This window comes from Hyperoodon ampullatus (assembly GCF_949752795.1).
Source record: "Hyperoodon ampullatus genome assembly, chromosome: 9".
NCBI lineage: Eukaryota > Metazoa > Chordata > Mammalia > Artiodactyla > Ziphiidae > Hyperoodon > Hyperoodon ampullatus.
The window spans coordinates 7,522,863-7,549,892 of record NC_136922.1 but is presented as its reverse complement, the minus strand read 5'-3'; the positions used below and the strand labels follow the sequence as shown (position 1 = coordinate 7,549,892).

Genomic DNA, 27,030 nt, shown 5'->3' with positions numbered 1-27,030 from the left:
ATCAGATAGTCTACCTCTGTACTAGGTCCTGGGAGAAATTCAAAATACTTTGAGGTCTTTGCTTTTGCATATATACATAAAAAATAAAATTAAATATATAACAAGCAATTCCCAAATATCATAAGCAGTGCATTTTTCAGACAAATGCTGTAGACAATAAACACTCTCAGGTGAAACTTGAGAGAAGTTGGAAATCATGTCGGCAATTACACAGTAGGCACTTTTTGTTTTGTTTTTTTTGTTTTGCTTCAGAAGGCTATTCTTATTTATACTATAATTAAAACTTAGAGCTAGAATTGGGAGATGCTTTTAAAAAGAGATGGCAAAAGAAAGGAGCGGGAGAGAAGGAGTAATGTGGGGGAAGGCGAGAAAAAGAAGCAGAAGTGAAAAGGAGAGGGTAAATATAAAAGCAAGAGAGGGACTTCGCTGGTGGCGCAGTGGTTAAGAATCCACCTGCCAATGCAGGGGACACGGGTTCGAGCCCTGGTCCAGGAAGATCCCACGTGCCGCGGAGCAACTAAGCCCGTGCACCACTACTGAGCCTGCTCTCTAGAGCCCGCGAGCCACAGCTACTGAAGCCGGCGTGCCACAGTTACTGAAGCCCATGTGCCTAGAGCCAGTGCTCCACTACAAGAGAAGCCACCGCAGTGAGAAGCCCGCGCACCGCAACGAAGAGTAGCCCCCGCTCACTGCAACCAGAGAAAGCCCGTGCGCAGCAACGAAGACCCAACACAGCCAAAGTAAATAAATAAATAAATAAATTTATTAAAAATATAAATAAAAGCAAGAGAGAGGGAGAATGTCACCAATAAGTGCCGTTCTGCTGCGGTGCACCCATGCCACAGAACCTATGTGCTCTGGGATGGGACACAATGTGGAGGCTTGGATGGAAAACAAGTTCATGTGAGTGAATTACTGAATTTACCTTAGTCCCATTTTTCTTGTCTGTAAAGCAACAGTCTGACCCCGATGATCACCAAGATTCCTTTTTTGCTTTAAAATACAAAAATGATATGAAAGGTCACACTCTAAGCCAGGTGGCAGCTGGGCAATTCAAGTATGTGTTTACATTCCAAACATATTCCAAAAGCACCCTGTAGAGTTTGAAAAGGCCCCCGAATTTGTCCATCAAAACTTCTTAAATATGAGCTGCTCTTTGGACTTTGTCAAAGTGTTCCTTTCTTCTTTTGTAAGAGACCTCTGTCTGAAAAAGCCACCTGGGAAATAATCACCTCAAGTTTTCTCATAGGGTGGAAACACTGTCGCTTGCTGACTGCCTAGAATGAATAGGAATCCACCCAGTGGTCACTGCCATCAAAACCCTAAATCACTTTCAGCTTGGAGAAGACGTGTGTTGGGATGGGTCCCATTTAATTAGTCTGTTTCAGCTGAACTCTAGAGTGAATCAGGGCTTAAGCCAAATTTTAACAAACACACCAGATTTTACCATCTGGAAGGAAGCTGATCCAAAACAAATTATATGATCCATATAGAGTGTAGCTCTGGTGTGGTCATCTGATTCCTAAGCAGTGACCATACTCTGGATGAGCCTGACGAACTTTTAACCAAACAAATGACAGTTTATCAAACAATAGCTGCTCAATCCTTTCACTAGTAGACCTATAAAAATTCGCATAAAATAAATTTTGTTTACAGTAGTTTTAGCACTTCAAAAATGGCTTTTTCTTTTTTTTTTGTCTGCAGAAAATAAGAGAGCTTGCAGCAATCCTAGGGTTCAGCTCTTCTTTAGGAGATAAACCATGCCTTAGAAAAGCAGATAAGATTAATGTCTTTTCTTCTTCTGCTCAACTGGCTATTTAATTTTATCTTGAGCTCTGTTTTGAGCCTTTGTTAAGGCAAAGCAGTCTGACTTGGATGATTTTGTTAACAATGTGGGTTATACTATGTTTTATGACTAATTAAAATGGACTGAAAACTGCATAATGGTGCCTCAAATTAATGCACCCTCATTTGGACCCCCAGGACTTGTCTCAGCAGATTTTGCCCTAATCCTGTAGCCCTAGGCACTTTCAGGTGGTTATTGATTGAATCCACAGATTCACTTACAGCAAATGACACTATGTGGTCTGTCTCTTAATTACTTAATGCAGTCTCTGTGGGTCATGACAATATGCACATTAAAACAGGTGGTGTAAATTTAGCTGGAACGAGCCCAGTTGAGGCAATTTTTATAAAAGCTGCTCTACCCAAATGGGAGGATTTCAAATTCAGTTAGGCAAAGTGTTTCAGTGAAAATGATGCATTATCCTAAAAGCCATTTGGATGATGTTATCTGTTATGTATAAAATGACCTAATGAAAAAATTAAATTGATAAGGAAAGCATGAATATCTGTATATGGGGGGTCTGGATGGGCAGGGTAGTATTTTGCCTCGCAGGGAGCTCCTTTTTAAACTAGGATAAATAGGGGAAATGATGATGTCTAATTATTAAGCAGAATTCCATGGGTTCTTATTAAGGACTCTCATCTTGTCCTAAACATCTCTGAGGCACATCTACATGCTAGATATGAACCTTGAGTAATCCACAAGGCAGGGAATCACTTTAACTACATCATTGGTCAGTTTTCTGGTAGTTTTAATACTTTATTATTCTATGAAATTATTCATTTTTTATTCATTTTTGGTTGGCTGTTTGGTCCAAAAACATTGCAAGGAAGAGGCCAATGATGAAGATTTAGTAAAAACTCCTGAGCTCAGGCAGTCAGTGTGTAGGAAAGATCTTTAAGAGATTTTCTTCAAGATTGTTAAACATCCCATGAGTAATTGAAGGTTAGGTGTATTTTCTTATTGATTCATCATGTTGTGTTAGTTGGATGTTGATGTGTTTCCATTAGGTCCTTAGCCTATCAGTCTTGGGCCTTGTATTTTTTGAATGATAGAGATTCAGAGCCCAGAAGCAAAATGTTGTGCTATATGTCACTCAATATCCTATCCAGTCCTAGTTTTTTATATTTGAAAAAAAAAAAGTGCCCCTGAAACTACAGAAATGGATCCAGATTGTTTTATCAAAGGTTAATTATTTCCAGAATATAATTGCTTTTATAGCCTTATTATTCTAGCATTTAGAAAGTATAATACACCCTATTATCAAAGTTATATTTCATATTGATTCTGTGGTATGTGAGGGAGGGAAAAGAAACAGATGTGTCTACTAGAAGAGTAAGGTTATTACTCTCACTCACCAGGTTTGTGAATAAGAATGAAGAAAAATATCACAGGAACTAGTTTTTGGTCCAGAAGTTAATCCACAATAAAGATACAGCCAGCAAGCCTTTTCAGACCTTGGCTATTAAGCCAAAGACAAGTTTTGAAATGTCTAGTCTATTGCTAAACTCCAACAGCTAGGCTTTCTTGTCCACTTATTCATCAACCTCATGCACTCTGAGGTCATGAGACTATAGCATTTCTTTAAAAATAAAGGAACTTGGACAATTCTCTCGTGGCGTATGCAAACCACAGCTCTGGTGTCCGTTGAACTACACTGTTGAGTGGCTTCATCTTCAACAGCAATGACGGACAAGTTCCTCTTCACTGACCCCACTGCCATCTGTCATCCTGGATTCCACCTACAGTGCATTATCTGAGCTACACTGAACAGGTTTCACCCTGGTCAAGGTCACTGCCCAGCCAATCAGAACTGACGGGGTCACTGCAAATATCCAAATGACTTCCAAATGGAGGTGCTGACAGACACTGTTAATGAGGACTGTTTTGTCAGACTGGTTGATGACCTTTGACAACATCCCTCTTGCAGACTGCCAAGAGTCATCTAGTTTTTCTCCCTCTGACATTTATGTGGTATCCGATACTTAAATGCACATTTGAGGGTAATCTGAATACAGTGTCCAAAGATAAATCTGCCCAAGTGATAAAATTGAGAGCATCGTTATCCATTCATTAGCTAAGAAAATATTTCAGCCACTTATCTCAAGAAAGATCTAAGCCTGCACCTCTGGGTAACTGTTATCGGAGAAGCATGTTAGATACGCAAATCTATATAATTGTAAGTATAGCGCAATGATGATAGCAGTGCAAAGAATTCTGCTTCTAAAAAATGTCATGTACATATTTTTCCACTTGTATCCTGTGCTGACCAGTGAGGTGCAGAATATGAGAGAGAATAGATTGTTCAAAACTCTAGTTTACATTCTAAAATAATGACATCTGCATATGCTTGGATGTTGTGATAAAACAAGCAGGGATATCCAATAGACACTTTAATCATAACCTTGACCTCAACATTAAATAACATTAGATAACATTTCCAGTTATCCTCTGTGATAAATCAGCCAAATCTCAACATTCTCAAGAAGCCACTTAAAATGATGAGGATTAGAGTGTGTGTGTGTATGTGTCTGTGTCTGTGCAGGTAGGAAACTCATACATAGGTAGATCATTGACAAGTTTACAGTTCAATAAAACATCCAGCATAGAAAATTTTAATATATAATTTTGTTGTTTAATTTTAAAATTATTCTACCCAGCAGCTTTCTATTTATACTCCATATTTTCAGGTATGCATGTCTCCGAGTTATACTTAAATACCACTTTTTTTAATACTTCTTCACAGTCACTAGATTCTTTGTTTTAATTGTCTGTGAACTTAAATTATGTGAAGAGAAATCCTTGTACGACTCTATTCCTTAGCTCTAAATATAGGCTCCATTGTCTCTCTGTTCTCTGCTTCCTCAACTAGATTTAATCTCTGGTCATAAGCAATTACTACCTGTGGGCTCTCCCAGGATTCTATGGTTCACCTTTCTTCCAACTTAAATCTGGAAGGCTGCTTCACACCTGCATCACAACTTTAGATGAAATTACTTTAGTCTCAGAAATATAGAAATTTCCTTAGAATAGCCATAATTTAGGAAACATTGTCTGTTCTTAAAAATCACAGATGACTACCATAGAGATTTACTCTATCAATCCTCTTATTTTTTCAGTAAAAATTGTACCTGTAAACTCAGTCTTTTTTTGCTTCAAAAATAGTCTAATGGAGTCAATTTTATGCTCACCTCCTTTTGCAATTCAACATATATTTTTAAAAACCATTTACTATAAATATAAAGGACCAAAGACAATTAGAACACTGACTTATGACCTAATGTCTGGGGAATTAATCCAAAATTAACTATGAGACAAAGATAAACGTAATAGAAAACAATATAAATACAAAGTTCTACAGAAAATGATCGTCAACATTCTTTTTCCTTTGTAATTTTCCTTGAGTGACGCCATCCTTCCTTGTAGCTTCAACTCTGTTTGTGGAGAGCCCCTCAGTGATTCCTGCATCAGCTCTGAAGGCTTGTATATGAATCTCTTCCTGGTTTCGTATCCTGTGATCTCATATTCGTAACCATGTTGGTAGCATTTATGCCATGGAAATGGGTATAATTTCTTTGGTTTTTCTTCTGGAGACCTAGTTAAAATGTTGACCAGAGCATCACTGATCTTAATTCTATCCTAATTCAGGTTAAGACTTGGTGAAAATAATTGTACTTTTCCCCCTTTGTTTTTAAAATAAACATACAAAAATCACATAAATTTAATGAGCTATGGCTATGAAAAATAAGAAAAGTTAAGTTTTTTGGAGAAATATTCTCCATATATTACTACAAAAGAGACAGGTAACTGCATGCAAAGATAAATTGTATATTTTCAAGTGTGTGTCAGCTGTCCCAAGGAAGTTTGTTTCTAATTGTTTGCAGAGAAATGAAACAATTGTTTCACTGTGAAGGATGGGAGAAAAGGAGAAAGAAATTGTTTTTTCTCTTCCTCCAAAATCTACCTTCATCCTCTCAACCATCAATTACAAAAGTAGACATAGAACCTTACCACTCATAGTGTGATCTGCAGACCAGCAGCATGGACACCTCTTAGAAGCTTATTAGAAATGCAGACCCTCCAGAGCAATCTTATTGAATGAAAAATCTACGTCTTGGGCTTCCTTGGTGGTGCAGTGGTTGAGAGTCTGCCTGCCGATGCAGGGGACACGGGTTCGTGCCCCGGTCTGGGAGGATCCCACATGCCACGGAGCAGCTGGGCCCATGAGCCATGGCCGCTGAGCCTGCGCGTCCGGGGCCTGTGCTCTGCCAACAGGAGAGGCCGCAACAGTGAGAGGCCCGCATACCAAAAAAAAAAAAAAAAAAAAAAATCTAAGTCTTAACAAGGTACAGGTAATTCATACACATATTAATGATTGAGAAGCATTGGAATCGAAGAGACAGGAGCATGGGAGAGGTAAGGAAAGGAAGGGGCTTGGATAGAGGGTAAGGGGATGTGGGGTTAGGCCAGAGGCACATCCATTTGGTTGTCAGGCCATAGTTACGCTGGATTCTCTACAAAGTCAGGCGCAACAGAGGACAAATGGGCAGTTTTAACGACATGTTTTTCAGATGACTTTTCTATCCCCTACACCTGTGGTTGCTTGTCCCCCTCCCAGCACCTGTTAAAAAAGACAGTGATGCTGACAAGATAATTCTCAACTGCTGCTGAGAAAATTGGAGAAAGTTGTTGTTGTGACCCTGAGGGCGAAGCTCTTCAATTTTTCACCAGGCAGAAAATGTGGATTAAGGAAAAGCATATTCTTTCACTTTGGCCCTGTTTTATACAGAGGCCATGTGTAGCTGAGCAAAGCCAAATGAGACTGACCCAAAAAATCTGGTCTAGTAAGACAGCACAACTGGACAGCATCCAGGCAATAATATGGAATCCCAGAAACTCAAGCTTTTACTTATTTGATGCTGACAGCCAAAAAGAATCATGTTTTTGTTCTGGTGTGCACTTTTCTGCACTATATAGCCGTATCTCTAGGTCACTTATATATGTGGAAAAAGCACTACATTGAGAAATAAATGTAGTTCTTAGTAACAAAATATGTGACCTCTTTATGGCTCTCAGTTTCATCATCTGTAAAATGGTTGTGTGTGACAGCTCTTGGGACCACCCTTGTCTTCCCACCTGCTTTATACTGTTCACCCCAGAGTATTCTCATCTGGAAGAGCCATTTACTAAGAACATTTGTCCTCTGGCTCTAGCTGTTTCAGTGTGTCCTGACAGTATGTTCCCCTTGTCTTAGATTTTTTGGATTCTTGGGCCTTACATTTGTTAAATTTGTTAGAAAGATTTTCTCAACTAAATTGTGCACAAGTATTGCGTATAATTCTACATATGGGTGTTATTTTAACCTAATCTTAATCATTTATTTTTCTTGTGATAAAGTGGTGTCCTGAGACACTACAATTGTTGTTGGTACAATTGGTAGTTACTAGAAATTCTGATAGGCTGAAACCATATTATCTACAGAGACAAATATCTATAAATAGGAAGACAAAGCTGGAAGTCCTCATTTATAGATAATACTCTAATATTTCCTACCAAAATTTATCACCAACGTTACAGATCACTTGAGTCTCATAGAGCACCTATGAATGACTCATTATAATGTAACAGGGCGTCAGAGATTAGAATATTCTACTTACTAACTCTCTTATTAATGTTAAATTTGTTAATATTTGTGTGCCTTCGTTTCATCATCTGTAAGAAAGTAAATAATAGTAGTGTATATTTCCTGGGTTTGCAAATGAGAATTAAACAAGATAATGCATATAAGCAACACTACCTGGCAATTAGTAAGCATCCCATTGATGTTAGTTATATTGTCATTTTAAGTAGTAGTAGTAGTAGTAGTAGTAGTAGTAGTAGTAGTAGTAGTAGTAGTAGTATTTCTTTTATATAAAAACATAAATAAAGCACAAGGTGGGTAATATTCAAATCCATTCAACAATTATTCAATATTTAACCCACATCTACATATCAAGGGCCGCCTTAGTTTTGACACATACATGCGATACAGAGCTAGCCTCAGTGTGCCCACTGAGCTGAGAAACGATAAGCGTTCATTACTCTTCTACCACGTTAACCTTATTGACCCCTAATAGTATCTTCTCACTTCAGATGCCTTTGAGAAGCAGCCAGGGCACCCATCAATCAATTAAAGTAAATGTTTGCCCCTCATTTCTCCCTTCTTAAATATATCCTCAAAAGCAAAGAGCAGGGCTTCCCTGGTGGCACAGTGGTTGAGAGTCCGCCTGCCGATGCAGGGGACACGGGTTCGTGCCCCGGTCCGGGAAGATCCCACATGCTGCGGAGCGGCTGGGCCTGTGAGCCATGGCCACTGAGCCTGTGAGTCCAGAGCCTGTGCTCCGCAGCGGGAGAGGCCACAACAGTGAGAGGCCCGCGTGCTGCTAAAAAAAAAAAAAAAAAAGCAAAGAGCAAAGCACGTTTATTTCATTACTTACTCCAGTCACTTGCACTCACATCGAACTTTAACTTTGCTCTGCCATAACTTCAACTCTCAAAATCAATCAGCGGGCTCCTTTTTGCATAGCCATTACATTTCCCACCTCTGAAGCTCCAGAAATGTCCTTCTTCCGCCACATTAACCTATGTGAATTCTATTCTCCACAGTCCATTTCAAGATCTTTCTGCAGCAAGGAACCTTCCCCGATTACTATAGTAAAGTCTCTGTTCTCTCAACTCTTACTCCTTGGGCGGTATGGGCCGAAAAGTAAACGTGGTTTTCAGTCCCAGTCCAGTAATGTGCTAGCCGTGGTAGGAACGTCTGGGCTTGTTTTTCCATCTGTAAAATTCATATAACAATGCCTACCAAATCATTGCTGCTGTGGGAATTAGATGAACTACTGAATACATCGGACTTACAGCTAATAGAACATTCATAGAACGAAGTAGATATTTTAATTATGTTCTCTTGTTGCCCTTGTAATATAAAGTGTTTGATTGTTGTTTATCATCTTTTACTAACAGATATTTTAAATTTGTCTTAGCTTTCTCTTGTACAATTGAGTTGGGTTTATTCATTTGTCACATGGAGGTAGATGGTATATTAATATTTTAAATTGTTGGTTGATGATAAGTTTGAGTGTTCTAGTTACCATAATGGATTTTCAAACTAATAACTGTTCACGTTCTAAAATCTGTATTACAGTATACAGTATCAATTCCCTATTCATTAGATATTAGAGTTTAAAAGGATTTACTATATACTATCTAAAAGGGAAGATGTTGTGTGTTTATTAAGCACCTACTATATAGTCAGCAATGTCCTAGATACTAAGAATAAAAAATGATTAAAATGAAAAACACACTGTAGCTGGCAAGAAACAAAAATAAGAGATTAAATGTTAATAAGCAGGGCTAATGCTATGACACATGTGGAACAGCAAGGAGGGATAAACCAACCTGGGAAAGTGGAAGAAAGCCTCACAGAGCTGCAATTTTTTTCCTGAAAAAAAGTGTTGCAAGGAAGTCTGCAAAAAGGTTTTTATGATTTCTCTTGATAATTTTTTTTAAAAAAGGAAAAAAAATTCTGGTAATCTCAGAAAATGTTAAGCACTTCCCCTGCTGTTCTCTGGCTGTAAATATTTTTTTCTTGACCCAGCTAGTGGTTTTGGTGGTGGTGGTGGTAGGGATGGTACAGGCTAATGCTCTTTATTCAGAAATGAATTGGTCTCTTATTCCTGCTTTCCCTTCCTCAAATTCATCTTCCATAGATATTTTTATCCACAAATGTCCATAATTACTCTGTTCCTCAGAAGACACTTGGATTTCCCTCCGTTTTCAAAGCCTCAACTACAGCTTCTGATGAAGCCGTCTCAAGGGAGTCAGTCCAGAAACAATCTTTCCTAGCAACACTTAGTTTCCCTTTTTAACATGGCAGAGGAAACAGTCATCTGGGGTGGAGAAGGGTCCATTATGAAGAGTTATAAGAGCTCCAGAATCACTGCTTCAAGGCTGACCCCAGTGCCTTAATTAAAGATTTGAATTCCTATATAACATGCATTGTAATTTCACCCTTCTGAAAAAGGATATTTTACCACACACTAAATTTCGTAAGTAGTTCTCACTCACTTGACAGTTTGTTTCTAAATGCAGGATGAAACTGCATCACTTGCCCAGTAAATAAAATCAGGATTAATTAACTGGATTATTAAGGCAGCTGGTCTTTACAAATTGTTGGTCTCTTAATCATGTCGCACTATATATTCAGTAAGGTTATTTATTGTGGACTCTCAACCATAAAGGCTGTTTGCATCCTCAGTTATTTACAGCCCCTGGCCATGTGACCCCAGCCTGTCTTAAAAGCATTCACACAACACTGTCATTAATGGCTCTTGGATTTTTATCCATGACTGATTTAGTTCTCAGTATTGAAACCTAAGCCACTTCCTCCTCGGGCTATTACTGCATAATAAATCCCTCTTTCTGACAGTTTCTGCATATTCTAGCTCCAGGACCACCCCTAGGGCTCTCTACAAGCCACCTTTAACCTCTTTTGGTGTTCCTTTTTCCCTTCTGGGGCAGGCCACTCCAACAATTCTTCCTCAACCTCAGGGGATGAGTACTCTCTCATATCACCCCTGCCTTTTATTTCAAAAATACACTCCAGGAGGAACTATTACCAGTTGTTTATACCTCTTTGTGAGTGAAAGTCAATACTTAAATCTACCAGTTACGTGCTCTTTTAAAAATGTGTCTTTGGCTTCCTAGTTGGTCTCTCTGTTTTGTTTGCATTCCTTGCTCTCAAAGTCCTCTGAAATACAGCCAGAGATCTTTTGTATGGAATGTAAATCACTAATGTGATGTCATTGCCTCCATGACTTTTGTATTCCTTAGAATCAAATCTAAACTTCTCCCCGTGGTCATCAGGACCCACGTGACTTTGTTTCTCTGCCTTTGGGATACAGTCTCATCCTTGTCTTCTCTTCTTTCACTGAGATCAAGCCACTCAGGTTTTCTTTTCTTTGCCTCAAATCTGCCAGAATTATTTTTGCCCCAGAGCATTTACTAGCTTGTCTCTCTGCCTGAAATGCTCTTTCCCCCTGATCTTTGCAAGATTTTTTCACCTGTCTTTAATTTCCTTCATAGAACTTATCTCAGTCTAACTTTTTTTTTTCTTTTCTCGGGGTATAGTTGCTTTACAATATTGTGTTAGTTTCTGTCATTAGTTACAGTGAAGCGAATCAGCTATATGTATACCTATATCCCCTCCCTCTTGGACCTCCCCCCTCCCACCCGCCCTTCCCACCCATCTAGGTCACCACAGAGCACCGAGCTGAGCTCCCTGCGCTATACAGCAGGTACCCACTAGCTATCTGTTTTACACATAGTAGTGTATATAAGCCAATCCCAATCTCCCAGTTCATCCCACCCCCGCTTCCCCACTCCCTGTGTCCACATGTCCATTCTCTATGTCTGCATCTCTATTCCTGCCCTGCAAATAGGTTCATCTGTACCATTCTTCTAGATTCCACATATATGCATTAATATACGATATTTGTTTTTCTCTTTCTGACTTACCTCACTCTGTATGACAGACTCTAGATCCATCCACGCCTGTACAAATGACCCAATTTCGTTGCTTTTTATGGCTAATATTTCATTGTATATATGTACCACATCTTCTTTATCCATTCATCTATCATTGGACATTTAGGTTGCATCCATGTCCTGGCTATTGAAAATAGTGTTGCAGTGAACATTGGGGTGCATGTGTCTTTTTGAATTATGATTTTCTCAGGGTATGTGCCCAGTAGTGGGATTGCTGGGTCATATGGTAGTCCTATTTTTAGTTTTTTAAGGAATCTGCATACTGTTCTCCATAGTGGCTGTATCAGTTTACATTCCCACCAACAGCACAAGAGGGTTCCCTTTTCTCCACCATCAGCCTGACTTTTACATAGCTATTTGTGTGTTTGTTTTACCTTTTCCATCCAGGAAGTAAATTTCACAACAGCAAGGATGTTGCTTTGTTCCCTGCTATACGCTTAATGCCTAAAATACTGCCAGGTACATAGTTAAGTGCTCAATAAATATTTAGTGAAAGAATTAATAAATGGTATTTCCAGTAGCAAAGACATAGTGATAAAATAGTTAATACTACCTGATACTCATTTTACATCAGGTAAGTTTTGAGCACTTTACATGAATTATCATGATCTTCACTTTCTCATGAGATTAATATTATCATAATGATGTCAGACCAGTAAAGTTAGGTAGTAGTAACCTAGAAAATTCAGTCTAGGCATTCTGACTCCATGGCCTGGACTAGATGCTACCCAGAGTCCTATAAATTATATTATGAAGGCTGCTGTGTATGAATGTTTTTGTAGTGAAAAGCCTTCTTGGTGAGACTCTTAAGTAATGAAATATAGAAGATGCTTAAAGTTTGGAGCTAGACTCTTTGTATTTCACACTTTGGGGCCTTTAGAAAGTTATTTAACTCAGGGCAAGTATCTAAATGCATTAGACTCTCAGTTTTGTCATTTACAAAACAGACTAATACCTTCAGAAGATCCTATGAAGAAAGCAGGTAACTATGTATAGTGTGTACTTTTACATAGGAATGTTCACAGAAAATGCTCAGTAAATGGTTATTTTTAAGAGGGTGATAATTGTGGTAGTTTTCTGGTGCTATAGCTGTTGACTGTTATGAGTTGCCTAGCACATAGTTTACGTTCTTTACCAATATGAATTCAGCCATGATTTACCATGCGTGGAGGGTTGCCAGGAGAGATCTGATGGGAGGCTATAGAATGGGAATACCGAGGACGATTATGATAACAGATAAGTTTGTAACAATGTAGATGACAGCTAACATCCAGGGTGAGTAAATCTAAGCTCCAGGAGAGCCAGCTTCTCCCAGCAACTCAAGGTTACAAGGTGAATGGAGAAGAAATTCAACTTGAGAAAAGAATGAGTCAAGGCCCTACTCTTGAATTGGGAAAATAAAAGTTCAGGGTCAAAAATGAAGACCCACAGGTGCATAACATGATGATGATCATCAGAATGTCTGCTGGCCAGTGGCAGGGGGCTAAGAAAATAGGAGCAACAATAAAGATAACAAATCCTCACTGGAGCTTCTGAATGAAGTGGAGGGGTCTTATAACAGCACGTAAGAGCATTAATTCAACTAATAATAATATATAATCATGTGGCAGGAATGTTATGAACACTTTATATATAAATATGATTCTAACCTTCACAACAGCCCTGTGAGTTGCTATCATTATTATCCTCATTTTTCAGATGAGGCACCCAAGGTACAAAGAGGTTAAGTAACTTTCCCAATGCCACGCAGTAAGCAACTGGCTGCTGGGAGTCTGCATTACAGATGATGACCCTGGAAAATCCATGCGTATGGGTCCACTGAGCCACACAACCCATCAAGGCATGATTGGAACTACAGGTACAAGTACTGAGAAGAAGGATGGTTTCCAAACAGTTTAAAAAATAAAATTGCAAGAGAACCTAATGAAATTGTCAGTTTTTAATTAAAATAAACTTTAATAATAATTATGTGACATATTCTTCAAAAGATACTTAAATATTTGAATAGCAGCACTATAATGAAACTTCTTCCATCTCCAATTATGTAAGTACATTTCCTCACACTTTCATATCTAAAAACAAAAATTAGAAATAGCATTTTGGTTCAATGTTGTTTCATCCAAGGTAATTTAATTAATGAAAGAAAAACATGCTACATCCATCTCATATACATCTTCATTTAAGATTTTTTTTTGTTTAGTGATTTTTACGTTTTTGAGCTTTTACTATGCGTCAGGTACTATAAGAATTCCACATGTATAAACTCATTTAATTCTCACAACTACTACATGTGAAAGATATTATTATAATTCCAATTTTAGAGAAAGCAACATCTCATCAAGAGGGACATAACATTCCCAGGCTGTATCATTTTTAAGTGGAGAAGTTGGAACGGGAACTTGAAGCAGAAACTGAGACTCATTTTGAATTAATAAAAAAAATTGAATATAGCTGGCTTGTGGATCTCGATGTGCATGATCTGTGGATACAATGCACATACATCTGCATCCATTAAAATATCACTGGGAATCCAGTGAATGTCCCAGGTAGATGTGGCTTGGGTAGTACCTCCTCAGTTTTTTTGTTTCACATGGTTGCTTTTCCTATTCACAGCTTACAACTGTGAGTTCTCATCAACTCAAAAGATACTTTGAAGGTCCAAGTTCTCTGTTTGATGAGCCATGATGCAGCAGAGAAGGGAAGTTGATTATTAACCATACCCTCTCCACCCCTGACCCACACAAATCAGTGAAAGGGAAAAAATTAAACAAGATATTGAAAAATATCCAGAGAAACAATAGGAATGGCTTTGATTTTTATAATGATTCCATCATATATACATTTGGCCATGCAGAAATCATTATGTTTTTGATCTCATAAAATGTTTGGATGGCATGTTTATAATTCAGAGGAAAAAACACTTAAGGAATATAATTCACCCCACTTTTGTACTTGGGGGTTGAGAGATAACCTTAGGATAGGATAAATAGTTTTAATGTGTTTGCTATAATGTCATTCTTTAATAGCACTTTATATAAGTAACACTCAAGCATGGCAACATAAGAGCCCTGAGAAATATACAATTCAACCTGTGTGGAAAGTATTATTTTATGAGGTACATAGACAAATACATTAGTCACTAGAGTGAAGATGGCATTTTCTTACCTTGGAGGTAGTTCTTCCAATTCTCAATACCTGTGCACTATGAAAGTAAAGTTGTTATGAAATCATAAAAATTGAAATATATACCAGAGGCCCCTTAGGAAAAACAATTCATTGACAGTGAAGTTCACTGAATGGTACATACACAGAATTTGTTGCAATTAGTTTTGATTTTGCATAGGGGCTTGTATTTTTGTGTAAAAGGTGATTGGATAAAATGATGGTGGGATAACTCTTATGAAAAAAAAATATTTTTCACAATAGTCTTCCACAACTTTGTCACCATGCATAAAATTCAAAGAAATTCTCAATGCCACTGGTTAAGTAACCATTTTACTTAGTCTGTTTATTTCCTTGTCTAGACTGAAGTTTTCAATGGACTTGACTGTGCTGCAAAACAAAGCTGTGGTGTCTCTCTTGACTTCAGCCAGAGAGCAAATATAGGAAACTGTGATGCTTTCCTTAAAAAAATTTTTCACTTAGGTAGGAGGCACAAAGCATCAGAAATGCATTAGAATGATAAGAAATGCATTTTAAAAATTTTAAACTAAGGTTAAGTTCAAATAGAAGCAAGGGAGATACTGAGAAATGAAACAATTGGGAGTAGTGCAGAATCATCAGGTTGGAAGATTTGTTGAGATTACTTTTATTTTTTATTGTTTCTTTTCCTGTGGCTTCCTTTCCCTCACTTTTATAAAGGCTCATTTATCTTGGTATGGTGTTATCTGATCCACTGACCGCAGGCTCCCCGGCCTAGACCATTGGCATTTAACTTGTCAAAGGACACAACTTAGATATTCCTTCCTGTTTTAGCAACATGTCACTTTCTAAATAAACAAATATTAAGACATTTATTAAATACTTATTATATGATATGTTCTGTACTAACACTTTACTGGGATGGACTTGGGCAGAGAGCTGAGGCAGAGAGAGATTCGATAACTTTCCCACGATAAGACAGTAGGATTGGATTCAAATCCTAGCAGTCTGGCTCCAAAGCCCAAGCATTTATAAACTATACTTTTTTTTCCCCACTGTGGACACAAGTCTGAATAACTGTCCACAGACGTGAATGGATGTACCATTCCTCTTAAAGAGAAAACAAACATGAATTTGCTTGCTGTTTATAAAATATCATAGAAATACACACAGAAACTGAGAACATTGGATGCTTCTCGGGTAGGACTTGCACAAAGGAGAGATAGTAGTGCAAAGAGAGATTTCCAAGTATATCTTTCTGGAAGTTTTGAATTTTGAAATCCAGATGCATTACTTTCACACAAAAAAAAGGATAAATAAATAAAACGGTAAAAAAGAACTATTACAAGAGTCAGTAGATTCTACCATGCCAACAAGAAATTGTAAACCGAACATTAAAAAGGAAAATTAAAGACATCCTTGGGGAATTCAACATGTTTTATTTTGCCAGGCACATGATTTCTTCAATATCCAATTAAATAATACTGTGCTAACTACATTTTCTAACACAGAGTGAACATTCACTGTAATGACAGTTTCATCATGCTAAAATCTATTCACAAACCTACACTGTGAAAAAAAGTGCGTTTCTAGGAAATTTTATGTACAAATGGAAAACATATCAAGTCATTGAACTGTCAAACTACACAAAATAAAACCAACCAATCAACCACCAACATTCAGTATATGTTAACAATATTTTAAGAAAGAAAATTTTCTTTACATTTGGCAGTTTTGTTCAAGAGGGGCTCTATAATTTTAAAAGTAAAGTAATAAAAGTATATACAATTTAATAATGTTCAAAATAGAAGATATTAAATAGCACAAATAATGTTACAACACTAAACACCCTATTGTCTATCAGTTTGGGTTTACAAGAAGCAAGGGGACCTGTATAGTTTACCCTATCCTCTGAGTCTAAAACAGTTTTACTTTCAACTCTGTATATAGAATAGATTGGCCATAAATACAAAAGATGGTTTTGGCTTTATGCACATTTCTATTTGTGCATGTAGAGTAGAAATAATGACCTACTTGCAAAACAAACTGCTTTAGAGACTACTTTAGAATCATATACATTTGGAACAATAGCTTTTATTTAATAGCTTTTTTTTGAATAAACATTATTTATGTTGTGTTTGTTAACTGCTATTTTTACCCCATTGAGGCTTCCTCTTATAATATCATAATTTACCACCATTTAAATAATAAATCTTATTCCTAGATTTTGATCAGTGCTTACATTCATTCTGACAATGATTTTAATTCTTGACGCTTTATGTTGTAGTGCTTAGGAAGGTAATATATCTACCTTGATTACCTTCTTCATGGCTTGTTAACTACAAATAAAACTTTCATATTAGATTTTGATTAGGTATATGATATAAGTTCTGTTTGCACCTAGAAACATGAAAATGTCTTTAAAAGTAAGTAAAATGAAAGAGCAAAAGTTGTGTTTTTAAAAGAAATATGAGGATATGAAGAAAATTTTCATACTTCTCCCATCTAGTCGTTATTTGGAGTAAAAAAAAATCACTATTAAATTATTCTAATAAAAGGATCCAAACATACAATTAGAAGATAGTTATTTTATTCATCACAAACTTACCACATTTGTATTTATGTACCAGTGAACATAATGTACCAACATTCTTTTAAAATAAAGTATGTCTATTTTTGTTCAAATTAGAATATTTCTCACTTCTCCACAAAATGAACGTCTCTCCAGCATACATGAAAGAGTATTTAAAAAAAAAAAGAATCGGTGACTTAAAAATCAGTATGATATCTGAGGTCGGTAAATAAAAAAAAGTGAGTTAATCATTGAAATTAATTATTGAAGTTAAAAGTTAGTAACATTTCTAATAAACTTCTGTCAATAAAATTGCATTTTCTACCTTGATTTTTTCTTTTTTTTTTCCATTTTGATGGTTTCGGCCCTCATATACAATTTTGATATTTCAAAAGAAATTTCTTCTTATATTTTTTAAAATGCCATACAAACTAGAAAATTAGAATAAACACATTTATCAATTAAACTGTGTAAGATTATATTCTCTGAGTCAAGAATAACTTAAATAACTTCCAAAAAAGAAAGTGCTTTTGTTTGGAAGATGATTACCTAACAATATAAACTTAAATGCTTCACTGACTTAATTCCAATTAAAGATATTAATGGTTGGTGTCCTTTTATCTTGATGAAACAAGGGAACAGAGATCAATGACAGATATCAAAAACTGATAAGTTTTGCAATCTTAAAAGTAACCAATACTATATTTCACTGGAAGCACATAAACTCCATGTTATCTTTTTATGAAAATTGCTCATGTTTTATACAACTTTTAGATTCCCTCTTCCTTGTCTTTTTTCTATTCTACATTTCTTTTGACAACTACTCTGTCACATGCATTTATGTAACTTTTACTATGTAAAAATTGTGAACTTGGCATTTGGTTTTGTATACAAATGATTGACAGAACTCTAAACCCTTAAAGCAAGGATGGAAGATCACAGGTTAAGGCCCTAGTTCAATTAAGGGATATAAGAATTCTAGTTTTATAGTCGCCATATTGGTTTTGAAGAAAAGGTAAATAAAGATATAAATAAAATCTAGGTTAAGTTAAATATTTCTATGCACCATGAGGACCATGACATGTCTAGTGCTAGTCAATATCATACAAGAAAATGCATACTCATTTCAGTTCATGTAACGTTCACCTTTAGGAGTGAGTACCCACCTTTCTCAGGAATTTCCCATGGGTAAAGCCCAAGATTCTTTGCTCAGAAGTTGATCACTGAACACAGATCATTTACTGATGGAAGCATAAGCCCCATTTAAGAAAACATTATGACTCTGGCAGCTGATTCCTCCTATTTCTACTTTTCCGGCTATTGATGAGAGCCTTTAACTTGCCATAGTCCCCTCTCATCTTCTGGGATTCTTCTCCATGTTGATGTTGCTGCCGAGTATCTTTGCAGTACTGATTAATCATCTGCATTTCTGAGTGGCTGAACGCCCCCATGATGTCCTTCGGGTGGAAGGGTAAAGCCCTCACAGAGCTGGCCCAGGTCCACGGAGACCATTTGTCTGTAACAACAGCCACCATTTCGGAATCTAAAACTTTAAAGTTGATCTTGGCTAAGGTCTGCTTGAAGCTGTTTTCTGTTGCGATGCAGTGATACAGTCCTTGGTCGGAATCCTGAACAGAGCGGATCAGGAGTCCTTGTGAAGTGGCTATGATTCGCTCATTCAGCTTGACCTAAAAGAGAGATATCAAAGTTCTGAATACCCAACTCTATATATCTTCTAAAAAGATATGACCAACAATACAGAGTGTTAACTTCCTTCTTAGTGGACACAGATTTTTGGTAAGTTCCATTGCCTTTTTTTTTTTTTTTTTGCTCAGGAAATCTAGTCTCAGCGGTACTGAATCTATTAAAGAGAGGGTGAAGTTATCACTCATATTGCCCAAAATAGCTTAAAGTGCATTCCCTTTGGATAGAAGTAGTTTCTCCACATATAAGCCAGAGTTTTGGATGTTTCTGGAATGTAAATCACAGTCAACATATATAAATGAAATTCACAGATAGTTTTAAATGTCTATTTTATCCTGTAGTTCTTGCCTTTTATTGTAACAAAAATACTCACTTATTGAGTAAAAACATGAAGCCACAATTAAAGGGTTGAATTTTACCTTTTTTTCAATGAATGAATGAATATTCCCTTAACTAAAATTTTTATAAGCAGAGGCAGCATTTTGAACATTATCAAGGGCTTTTTCTTATTATCTAACACAAAGAATGACTAAAAATAAGCTGGAACTCATTATCTTGTAAGTACTCCAAGTGGTTTTACTTTCCAAGGAAAAGTAATAAGAAGCTATGAGGTGAATATTTAATTACTTTACAGGCTTATACTGTAAAAAATATCATTTTCTAGATATAAACTAAATGCTGAAATCCATTTCCTTACAGTTCCCGCTATAGTATTGTCAATGAATACATAAAAACCTAAGTGGTAAGTAGTTCCTTTACATGTATACTCAGGAATGCTATTTCATTGAGGGAAGAAAGAAATTTGACCCAAAGAAAAATAAGGGAAGGCAAAATATAGTATTGAAATACAAAAAATAGAACAGAACTAGAAAAGAGAGATTAGGAAAAAGTAAGGACAGAAATATATAAAGCAAATTTTTTTATGTTCATTTAATGTTTAAAGTTTAAATGTGCCTTGAAAATAGTTTTAAGTAATGTAGAAATGCATTCAGAAATAAAAGAAAAGAAAGCATTTTCCATTTGTGTGAAATTGGGAAAAATTTTGGAGGCCAATTTGATAATATCTATTAGCATGTATATAATATTCAGTGCAGACATTTTATTTCTAGGAATTTATATAGAAGATATACTCTTACAAGTATGCAGATATTCATTTACATGATGTTTTTGATAAGAGGAAAAACAAGAAATAATGTAGCCAGTAGATAGCTTTAGAAAACTTAAGGTATGTTCATACAGTGGAATACTATGCAGCCAAGAAAATAAGGTAGCTCCACATGTACTGATATGAAGTGTGTGTATGTGTGTGTGTGTGTGTCTGTGTGTATGTATCAGAGAGACAGAGACAGAGAGAGAGAGGAAAATAGGAAGATTATGGAGACTATTTGGAGGAATATATAATTCTTAGCAGCCTTATACTCTGAGAAGTGGGAATAAGTATTGAAGTGGAGAAGAGGAGGGCTTCTAGTTTTCACTTATGCTATTCAATATGAACTATTTGCATTTTTCTCTGCAAGTTTTTTGTTACCATTTGTCTTACTTTTCAAAATAAAAGTTCAATATTTACACACCATTAATATGAGAAATATGTGTATGTTTGCTTAAAGTACTAAGGAAGAATTAAGATAAATTTAATTAAATATTAATAATTTATTCAACTAAGGTGAGACTGAGTGGAATTGTGATCTGCTTGAATTCTGGACAGAACAGATTTTCATAATTACATTAGAGTTAATTTTTTCATAGTCTTAAATTATGGCATTCTTCTGTTTTTTGAGATTGGAAGAAAAATCAAGATAGTCATATTTGAGTCTCCACATTCTTGAACCTTCTGAAATAGAACATTAGAAATATCATAAAAGTGATAAAATTTATGATCCATTCCCTTTTAAATTTCATTTGATAATTCCTGTGACATGTATTCAAGACTGTATATATTCACTTATTTCAATTTTACGTAATAGAAATTACATTCACTCATTATATATTATTCCACTGAACTTTCTACTGAATAAAAGAAAAGCATTTTATCTATGTTAGGTAAGCTCCCGTTTGAGTTTTGGATTTCCAATTCACATACACACATACAGACTTTCTCTGGAAGGATGGTTCATGTCCACATGTCATGTTCTAGCCTAAGAATTCCATTTCTGTATGATAATCATCATAGTACATTATGAATTTTACCCCAGATTACTTTGCAAGGCAATTATTCTTATGCTCCATATCCATTCAAAATAATTTAAACTTAATTAGACTACAGACAATTCAAGACTAATTTGATGATAGATTTGATAGCAAAGAAAATAGGTCTCAAACAATAATTTTTTATTAATGAAAAAGCTAAAAAAAAAATTTAATATCATGGAAATCTGGGGCAAGAAGGGGCCCTGAAGTGCATGGAGCTCATCTTTGATAGTTATGTCTCATCTTCTGCAAGTGGTTCTTAGCCTATGGTTTAATATTCCAGTGACAAGGGACACCAAATTTCCTAAACAACTCATAACATCTTTGGATAGGCAGGTCTGAGAATTGGGAAGTATTTTCTCATAAAGAGCCAACAACTGCTTCAGTAATTTTGATGCAATGCCTGTGTTCTACAGCTTGGGATTGTATCCATTCTACATAGCCCTCATTAATCTAATATGTAGTATGGAAAACGCCTACAATAGAACACACACAAATGCAGAAGGCTCTGTTTTCTCTTTGCTGCATCAGACTTTATGATGTACTGTTAGTACCATTGCAGTCTAGGCTACTTTAACGGTTTATATATACATATATATTTTTCTTCTTATTCTCTCATTTGTCAGGACAATGTGACATCAATATTATGGAATTCAGTATTTATAACATTTCACTCTATGCTGCTTTACAATGTTTTCCTTTTAAAGCAGCTCTTTACGATCAGTGAAAGGTTAATATAAGTGTCCTTTTATTTGAAAATCGAGGGTTTTTTTAACATATCAGTAAATAAAGGCAATATACACAATGATTCCACATATTACCTAACAAAACCCCAGGAGTTATGAATAATAAAGCAATGGAAACATATTACCACACAGCAGAAAAATGCTCTTTACCATTTCTTGCTGAGGAAAATCGAACTTTTTTAAAAGCCCCTTTTATCTTGTGAATCACACAAAGGTGCTGTTGTATGAGAATTTAGCTTCTGGATTTGCACACATCTTGTTTCTTTTACAAATGCTTCCTCACATCAATACCCCCATCTGAGTGCGCAAGCTATTGTTTTAATCACTGTGTTATCGAGGTGAGCAGGAAGAAAGGATTTCTAATTAATCCGTCAAGTCTATGGACAAAGGATTTTAAAGAAGGTGGCACTTGTCATCCCAGAGACATTAAAGGATATTCATATGTCTTTCCTTTTTCATTTGATCTGAACCTCACTGAGGGATGGTGATTTAATGCTCTTTCCAAAGCCCTGACTGATTGCTGCTCTGCTGAGTTACTCACCTCTTTCCTCCTGTCCTCGTCTTTCTGTAACAACCACTTGATAGATGCCTGTGGAGACTTGGGGGCACACTCAAGGAAAGTGGTGTTATTTTTTACTCCATACTGAACAATTTCAGCTGCATTTCTATATGCTGAAGAGCAAAAATAAAAGGAGAGAGGATGACAATGGAATCTGGAACATATTCTATTATATGAATGTTTGTTTCTCTATAAAATTGTGAATAACTATGGCAAACTCCAAAGGCAGTCTTAATCATTTAACAAGCAGACTATTATACATTGTTTGCCTGGTTTGTTTAACCTAAAGGGAAGGAGAGAAAGATATAAGGGAATCAATGTTTATTCAAGAATTACTTTACACGAAGGTATGCACTTAATATCATCTTGAACATTTAATTATTATAACATCTTTGTGAATTAAATTTTCTCAGCTTTTCATAGCTGAACAAATTGAGGCTGTGAGTTATGAGGAAACATATCCTAGTTAAAGAATTAGTAAGTGCCAGGCAATACTGAAGCCAAGTTCATCCCACCCCTAAACTCCATACTCAGTGTGGTATAGATTAAATTCGGAAACATTGGGAAAAGGCAGAAAGCAAGGTGTGGCCACAGTGGGATGTAATGGTTGAGAAAACAATCTTTGAAATCAGATTTTACCCGAGGTAAAATCTTGACTTCATCACTACTGGCTGTGTAACCTTAGAGAAGTTATTTAATATCTCTGTGCTTCAGTTTTACTTGGTTCTAAAACAGACATTTTCAGACATTCTTTACTGAAATTCTTAAATTAGGAAGAGTATTTAGTATAATCATGTGGTAGGTTAGACATGGGCAGAATCCTCATTCATAAAGTGGGAATAGGAATAGACCTTATTTAAGAATAATTTCATGAGCACTGAAATAATCCATAAAAAAACACTTAGCTCAGGTTTTGACACAAAATCTACATCGGTGTTTGTTCATCATTACCTCCGCTGCAAATACTCTTACCACTATGACTGACACTCAGGTTTATAAAATACTCAGCAAACAGAGAAATAGTAACCTGGCTTTATTCCCTCAATTAGATGTATGGAACAATTAAGCAAAATGTGTCTCAATTTTCTTCTTGTAGTTAGTGTAATTAGTGACAAGAATTTCATTATTTAAATAAAACAAAAATGCCCAGACTCAAAAAGATTAGCAACAGGAATCTCAGTGTTAACAGTTAGCAACAGTACCTCTGTAGCACCTTGGTGAGCCTGGAGGAAGGTCCCTCTGTTGGTGGGGTGCAGGTGGAGGGAGGGGGTCAGTGGGAAAAGTATAATAACATAATATCTCCATGTCAGGATGGGAAGAAAGGAATTAGATTAATTGTAAGATACAAGGCAGGACTGCCAGAAGTAAATGGAATGGTTGTAAACTGTAAAACCAAGGCACTAAAGTACACCCATGTTCAGAGCAGGATAATTCACAATAGCCAACATTTGGAAGCAGTGCAAGTGTTCACTGATGGATGAGTGGGTAAACGAAATGCGATATATATTTTACATACAACGGATTATGTTTTCACCTTAAACAGGAAAAAAAATATTCTGACACATGTTACAACATGAATGAAACCTGAAGAAGACATTAGGCTAAGTGAAATAAGCCATTTATAAAAGGACAAATATTGTATGATTCCACTTATATGAGATATCTAGAGTATTCAGATTCATAGAGACAGAAATTAGAACAGTGGTTGCCAGAAGCTGAGGAACGGGGAATAGGGAGTTAGTGTTTAATGGGTATGGGGTTTAACTTCAGGATGATGAAAAAGTTGTGGTGCTGGTGGCACAACATTGTGAATGTACTTAATGCCACAGAACTGTACACTGTAAAATGGTTAAAATAGTAAATTTTGTTATGTAATTTAACACAGTAAAAAACAAACAAACAAGATGTTATTTTTTCTTCAGTGGTAAACAAAAAAATAAGTAAATTTTTTTCGTCAGAAAGAAAATAATGTCTAGGAAAATCTATAATTACTATCTGTGTGAAAGACTTACCTACTAACATACCCAAGGTATCTGTGTTCCTGGACTTTTGTTTTACAAAATTCTTAGTATACATACAAATAACATTTAATTTTTAATTATCATATATGAATACCACTAATTTTTATAGTGAATCTTTCTTTAAAATGACATACTTTAATCTGTTACGAGGTTTCCCTTACTGAAATATGATATTGAGCACTGCTAGTCTTTACCAAGTTTGACCACTTTTAATTACCTTTTAGATTAAATCCTCTGCATTGAGTCAATGGATTTCCATGTCTCACATCTTGTCTTCGGCTCCTCCTATAAAGCACAGAAGTATATACAAGTGATTTAGAATTAACATTGCCAATTATACCATATTTAAAAGACTTCAGTTTAAATTTTGCAATCTTCTGATTGCCTAAGCTTTCAAAAAGAAAAGTGGTCTGATTATCTTCATTTTTTTGTTCAATGCTTCAAATATAGTGTGGGTACTTAACCTTGTTTTCAATCTGAATTAATTCAGACTCTCCCCATCTACCACTTGTGATAGATGAACCTCCTACTATGTGTACGTCCTGGGTAAATGCTAGATTCCAAGTTAATAGTGTAAATTTTTATTTTAGAGACATTCATAGAAAATTTTCTAAGATGATAACTCCAAAGTATAAACTCACTAGCATCTTCCTCCTTATAATTTTTTCTTAAATAAGTATAATTCTCTTACAAAAGTCAATGCTTTCAAACCATTTCCAGATATACTAAAAAGTTTCCAGAACAAGAGATACAGAGAACATGGATTTTTAGTATAAAGTTAAGCAAAATATTTCATTTACTAGAATAAGAATTTTCCTTCACGTTTTTATTTTGAAAAATTTCAAGACTACAGAAAAGTGGATATATGAATACAATGAATGATGTTATACCTAGACTCATAAATCGTGTTTTGCCATATTTATTTTTTCTCTCATATGCAAGTACATGTCATGTATATACTGTGTATGCACATATATGAAAATCTTTAGAAAATAAGTTGCAGACATGATAATTTTACACCCTTAAATATATGTGTCTTCTAAGAATAAGTAATTTCCCTACATAAGAACAATATCATTATTATACTAAAGATATCAATATTTATTTAATAATACCATATAATACACATTTTATATTAAAATTTCACTACTTGTCCCCAAAATATCCCTTATGAATTTTTAAAAGTTTATTCAGGATCCAATTAAGGTTCACTCAGGGAATTTACTTGTTACATATCACCAACTAAGCATTTCAGAAATTTAGTTATATCCTTTGTAAGTTGGTCATTATTTAAATAAAAGTTTAAAGTTATTTGCAAACTATTTAATTTCTTGTCTTGGATTCACTTACATATTAGCTTCAATTGTGTTACATAGTACAACAAATCAAAATAGATAGAGCAACTGAAATTCTCTTAGCAATGAATCATGTACATGAACATTGTTATAAGAGAGAAGAAAGGGAATGCTCTTCAAATATTGGGAGTACAGGGGTAGATCAGTTGTTTATTATCAATGCTGAAAAGTATATATGGATAAGCATATCACTTAATTGGGTTAGTTAAGTCTCTCTTAATTTTTTTTTTTTTTTTTTTTTTTTTTTTTTTTGCATTACACGGGCCTCTCACTGTTGTGGCCTCTCCTGTTGCGGAGCACAGGCTCCGGACGCACAGGTTCAGCGGCCATGGCTCACGGGCCCAGCCGCTCCGCGGCATGTGGGATCCTCCCAGACCGGGGCACGAACCCGCGTACCCTGCATTGGCAGGCAGACTCTCAACCACTGCGCCACCAGGGAAGCCCCCTCTCTTAATATTTTTAACCTTAATGATAAAATATTCAGTAAGAAGAAGGGAAATATTAAAATCACAGTGGGATTATAAAATTTGCAAAGCAAAACGAACCTCAAAGTCAATGATAGTGAAAAAAATTATTTTAAGGTTACAGCAAATAGTTAATAGTTTAAATAATCAAGGGATTATATACATCTATTTATGAAAATATGAGTACAATTTTTGTGTCATTTAAGTATTGTTTCTCCCCAAAAGCCACATGATGTTTATTCAATTGTATATTTCTTTACAATCACACACACACAAACTAGTGGAAGTCACTCTTGTCTCAGAAATTACGATTAATACTGTACTTTAGAATAGATCCTATGTCAGGTTTTTACTGCATTGTATTTGCTATATTTTGAAGTCACAGCATTATTTACTACCAGCTAACTTGTGAGTGTATATTATATGAGAACCATATGACAGTTCTTATGGCTGAACTGGTCATTTTCAGCCATCTAGACAAGCAATATTACTCACATTGGTTAAATTTATTGTCCTGTGATCAGCACTATGTTACGGTTTACTCAAGTACATGAACCTCCAAGCTGGGCAATCTGAATTTGCAGTATCACATAGCTTCCAGACATTCAAACACCATTGTTATGGCTTGGCTTAAATGATGAAAACAACAAGGCAGCCATCTGAGCTTTCTATATGTGTAGATTCCCTTTCAGGCATTTTTTATAGCATTGTGAAAGCATAAGGGTAGACAGTCATATTACATTGCATGTAGGATTGGGGATTTGGCTCAAGTTGCCAATGTTTCCGCCATTATAGTCTATTCTTTTGGATAAACAATGAAATCATCTACTTCTTGTGTAAAAAGCAGATA

General features: G+C 35.7%; 1 protein-coding gene across 1 annotated transcript in view; it reads right to left on the bottom strand.

The window, feature by feature from the left end:
* Positions 1-18,418: 18,418 nt before the first annotated feature.
* SEMA3C (semaphorin 3C) overlaps positions 18,419-27,030 on the bottom strand; it is a gene marked incomplete at its 3' end in the record, with an annotated part of 189,154 nt that continues 180,542 nt past the window's right edge. The window contains exons 16-18 of the mRNA XM_079710851.1: positions 24,579-24,646; positions 22,323-22,453; positions 18,419-18,832 (exon numbers count right to left, since the gene is read on the bottom strand). Coding sequence (XP_079566977.1) covers positions 18,419-18,832; positions 22,323-22,453; positions 24,579-24,646 — 613 coding nt within the window. The remainder of the gene's footprint in view (positions 18,833-22,322; positions 22,454-24,578; positions 24,647-27,030) is intronic.